Genomic DNA, 4,955 nt, shown 5'->3' on the forward strand with positions numbered 1-4,955 from the left:
ATAAACTTCACTGCCTACAAACTAACATTAAGGGAATTTGTTTCTCACCACAAAAAAAAATTGATCCACATTAAAGGTTATTGAGGGGGAAACAGGATATTTTTTAAGGGGGAAAAGTGTTCAGAGTTCTTTAATTATACCAAAATGAAAATATGATGTCAAGGTTTTCTTCATACAGATAAACGCATTTAATTTTTTTAGATGACCTTAACTTACGTGTTCGAGTGAAATGGTAACTCAACATTTTAAATATCTTTTACATATATACTGACTTTCACAAAGTGCATCAGAAAATCAAAAAGAAACTCCCTGAATTTCAGGAATTCACAAAAAAACCCTATTCGAATGAACATTTACAAGAAATTAAAAGAGAACACAATCCTTCGAACCCTATTTATACAGATGTTATGGAATACAGAGAAACTGTTGCTAGACTTCCCGTTGAATATCTCACCTTAAGCCTTTTTTGATGCTTCCTTTTTTAGGAAAAAAAAAAGTCTCATTGTAAGTAGACATCAAGCAGGACTTGAGCATTTTATATATAATATAATCCACACAAAGGGTCTGTTTCTATAGGTTTCGTTTGTTCTCATTCGAAAGTTCTGACAGTCCTTTGCTGAGTGGTGGCTAGGTTTTTGTTTTTTTGTTTTTGAGAAAAGGACAGAGGATGGTGGAAGGAATGGGCAGTGGGGGAGGGGGCATTTCTGTGTATTGCTCTTCTCTGGAGAAGTTTGTGCGTGTGGTTGCGTGAGTGCGCGCGCGCGAGTGTGCGTTCTTGCAGTTGTGGGTCTCCGGGGTGTAAGCGTGTGTGTGCGTTTGTGTGTGTGTGTGTGTGTGTGTGTTTGCAATTTTGAATCTGTTTGTGTCGGAGGATGGTTCGCTTTTGTTTCTGGACCTCGCGTTCGATTCTCATCTGGGCGCATTGGGTGGAGGGGAACTCCGGCCACCGCCCGGGCATCCGCGCGGCTCCACCTCTTGCCCAACCTGGGCTCGGGGGCGTCTCTGGAGCCCCTGCCCTCCCGTGCGCCCACTCGCTCGCCCTCCGAACCTCTCGCTCGCTGTGGGTGTCTCTACTTGCTCGCTCGCGCCTCTCTGCCAACCTCTAGGAGTCGTTGGGACCGGTCGCAGCTTCTTTGCCTCCCGCCGAGGCCGCCGCCGCCGCCGCCGCTGCTGCCGCCGCCGCTGCAGCCGCTGCAGCCGCCCGGGCTGCACTGACGCCGGAGTCGTGCAGAATGAGGTCTGGGGACTCGGAGCGGGGCGTCTCCAGGTTGCTGGCGTCCGTGTCACTGTCGCTGCCCTTTTTGCCCCCGCCGCCCCCGTTGTGCGTCTTAATGTGTTTGCTCAGGTGGTCGCTGCGCATGAAGCGCTTGTTGCACACCGGGCAGGCGAAGCGTTTCTCGCCCGTATGAGTCCGCAGGTGCCGCTGCAGCTCGTCCGAGCGCGTGAAGCGCTTGCCGCAGAAGAGCCAGTTGCACACGAAGGGCCGCTCGCCCGTGTGCCAGCGCAGGTGCGCCTTCAGGTGCGACGTCTTGCCATACACCTTGCCGCAGCCCGGGATGTGGCAGCTGTGCAGCCCCTTGCGTCGCAGGCTCGCCCCAGCCGGACCCAGCCGCTCGGCCTCCTGGCAGTTGGGGCAGTCGCAGGTGGCACGGCCAGAGTAGCGGCGGGCGGAGCGCGCGGAGCTGCCCCCGGCGGCGGCGGCCGCGGCACCCGAGATCATGGCGCTGGCGGCGGCCGCGGCCACCGCGGCGCTGGAGTCCGAGTAGGAGGGCAGCACCGGCTTGAAGCCGTCCTGGGCCAGGAGGTGCTGGCTGGTAGAGAGCAGGTGCGAGGCGGCGGCGGCCGAGGAGCCGAGGCCGGTGGAGCTGAAGGCCGAGTGCGTGAGCGAGCTGAAGTCGGGGTTGTAGGTGCCCAGCTGCGAGTGCAGCGAGGCCTGGGGGGCGCCCGAGTGCAGCGAGCTCTGCAGCCCCCCGGCGGGGTTCTGCACCTCCAGCCAGGAGCCGGGGCTGCTGTGCACGTCCCACCACGACGACGCCGCGCCGTTGGTCACCTCGCCAGCCGCCAGCGTCGAGTGGAAGCCCGACTTGTACCACGACTCGTACGGGTGCGCCATGCCCACGCGCGGATACAGGCCGTCGGCAGCCGTCGTGTGCACCTTGGAGATGAAGGCCGACTGGCCGCCCGCCTCCTGCGGGGACACGCCGGCCGCCGCGGCCGCCGCCGCCGCCGAGTTAGAGAAGAGGCCGCCGTAGTCGCTGCTGAAGGCGGACGACGTGGGGGACGTGGAGGCCAGGCAGAAGGCGCTGTTGGCGGCTCCCGAGCCACCCGCCAGGCCGCTCGAGCCGCGGCCGCCCGTGGCCACAGCGAAGCCGGAGAGGCTGGAGCCGAGGTTGCAGCTGGACGAAGAGCGCTTCCAGGGGTGGAAGCCGCCTTTGGCGAAGGCGCTGGACTCGGGCAGCGTAGTCAGCGGGCTGGTGTTGCCGATCTTGTTGCAGGTCGCCGCCAGCATGGCCAACGGGGTCGTTCCGAAGCGTGGCTCTTCCTGGAGTGGGTGGGGTGGGGGAGGGAGCAAGGAGGAGGAGGAGGAAGTGGGGGGAAGACACAAAGTGCACCCGTGAGCAGCCTTGTGGCCCGGCGCGGGTCCCAGAGCGCCCTGACACCCCGGCTCGCGCCTCCTCCCCACGCGCTGGCCGAGGACGTGCCGCGCCCCGGGCAAGACAGAGGCGATCACAAGCGTGGAGGACCTGGCGCTGGAAAGTTGTTCTTCGTGAGACTATAGATCAGAGATGCCTCGGTTTCCATCACCTAGTTCGCTGTCACCCTTGTCTAGAATCAGACTTGGGTTGACGCCATAAACCCACTCTTCTCCCAGGAGCCCCCAAGTCGTCCTTCCGGGCGTAGCACGAAGGTAAGCACAGACGACAAACACGCGAGGGCAGGGGGATGGCCGAAATAGCGGCCCAGGGCTGGGAGAAACTTAGAGCACTCCTCGCATGAGTGGCTACGACTTAGCTATTTTCTTTTATAGTTCAAAAACGTGGTTTTAATATTTACACACATACACACAAGCACACACACGCACGCACGCAGTTACAAAAATAACCCGAGTATAAAACGGCCCGGTGACGGCTTTCAAAGTCAAGGGCAAACTGGGGGAGCCACGCAAATGTAAATGTTTATTAATGTAACTGCATGGCCTGCAAAACAAGACTTTTCTGAAAGCACTGTCCTGTAACGCAACCCCAAAGCAAGGGGGTGGGGTAAAGCCAAAGGGAGGAAAAGAAACCTTCAGCTTTGCTTTAAAACCAATTAAAAGGGAATTTGCTTAAATTCTTTACTTGCAAAGGCAGTGCCCCAGGTTCCAATAACTTGAAAAGATCAGTTGCGGAAATGTGGGAAATGCTCAAAAGGAACCTGAGGCTGCGGTCCAGCAACAGTTTCATATGAGCCGAGGACCCAGAGAAGCCATAAAGAAAAACATAAACTCCAGTCAAAAAGAAAGAAAAAAAGACCGAGCAACTGCATTGCAGCGCTTTTTTACTTACCCCGAGTATAGACGTGGCCATAGCAGGTCTCTTGGCTGCGCGACGAGGCCGGGAGCGGTGCTAAGCCTGGCGGCTGCTGGGAAACACAGCTCGGGTCCCGCGCGGCTCCCGCGTCCCGCGCTCGCGGCGAGCGGACTCTGGGCTCCCGCCGGCAAAACTCAGCCTAAGTGCGAGGAGCGCCCGCTTTGAAGTGCCGCTGACTGCGCCTCTCGCCCAATGAGGGCGCAGACAGAGCAGACGGGAGCTGCCCCGCAGCCAATCAGACGCGCCGAGGGGCCCGAGCCCGGGCTCCTGGCGCGTGCCAGTCAAGACTGCGGGCGTGGGTGGGAGGGGGGGCGGGCTGGGGACAGAAGAAATTACAGTGCAATTAAAAATTTACACACACTCACGTACCAAGCCAGGTTTAAGTACCGTTGAGACAGATCCGCAAGACCCCCCCCCTCCGCCACACACACACACACACACACACACACACACACACACACGGGTCACCTCAAGATGTTGCTAGTTAAGACTGACAGTCTTCACTCCCCACTTGTGGGAAAGAAGCAGGAGAGGTGGGGACACCCGGGCCTAGGGCACAAGGGGAAATGATTTGCGTTCACTTTATGTGTACAGGTTCTTTCTGGGAAGAACTTCAACTTGTATCCATCACTCCCTCTCTCTGTCGATTTTATCATTGTCGTGGTCGTTTTATCAGTTTCTTATTCCCAGTGTATTCGGTTTTACGCTCAGAGTCCTATTGAGCAAAGGGCGCAAAGGAGAGCTGGGCCTCTCCAGGAGGGTCTACACCCGCGGACTTATTGGGAGAGCCTAGAGCCTGCTGCATCCCGCCATTTCCCTCCAGCGGTCTAAGTGACTTCCTAATTGTTGCTCTGGCCTCTGACCCAGGGGGTAATACAAGTGCCACTCACGCCAGAAGCTTCTGGTGGTAATTGAGGGCACCCTTTGTATGGCTTCGCCAGCGCCTAGATACCAGGTTAACCCAGTTGTCAAATAGGACTAAACAGTGGGACGTGCTGATTATCTGCCAGGTTTTGCTGGGGGCTGGCGTGGGGGTGGGAAGCATCAGCCCATACAACACGCTGCACGAAGCCGCTTATTTTCACATTGTAACAACTTTGGAAACGGAGACCAGCGCTCGAGGCGTCCGCCCCCACCGCCACCCCCGCTGAAGCTGCAGCTTGCCTGCACCGCTGTTTGTTTAACCCGGTGGAGATTTGCATGTCGTATTGCAGCCTGAAGTCGGAGTTTTAGGGGATGTTTATAAGAGTCATTTTCCTTGCTTCGGCTCCAACCTGTCTCCACTGTAGACTGCCAGGGCCTAGAAACTCGGTCTGCCGGGGCGAGGGTGTCCCAAGGTAGGCTCGTCCTCAGCCGGCACCCTGCTGTCACAGACCTGCTGAAGAC

At 57.4% G+C, this 4,955-nt stretch overlaps 1 protein-coding gene across 1 annotated transcript; it reads right to left on the reverse strand.

Annotated features, from left to right (window-relative positions):
* Positions 1-1,102: 1,102 nt before the first annotated feature.
* Positions 1,103-3,566, reverse strand: Sp9 (Sp9 transcription factor). Its single transcript, XM_038338021.1, has 2 exons — positions 3,546-3,566; positions 1,103-2,542 (listed from the first exon to the last, which is right to left on the reverse strand). The coding sequence occupies exons 1-2, from the start codon at positions 3,564-3,566 to the stop codon at positions 1,103-1,105; spliced, it is 1,461 nt and encodes a 486-aa protein (XP_038193949.1).
* Between the last annotated feature and the right edge of the window lie 1,389 nt (positions 3,567-4,955).

Source organism: Arvicola amphibius, chromosome 7 (genome assembly GCF_903992535.2).
Source record: "Arvicola amphibius chromosome 7, mArvAmp1.2, whole genome shotgun sequence".
Lineage (NCBI taxonomy): Eukaryota > Metazoa > Chordata > Mammalia > Rodentia > Cricetidae > Arvicola > Arvicola amphibius.

Coding starts and splice junctions, on each gene's coding strand:
- Sp9 (XM_038338021.1), bottom strand. CDS start 3,566: ATGGCCACGTCTATACTCGGG. Junction 2,543..3,545: donor TGGCCACGTCTATACTCGGG/GTAAGTAAAAAA, acceptor CACCCACTCCAG/GAAGAGCCACGCTTCGGAAC.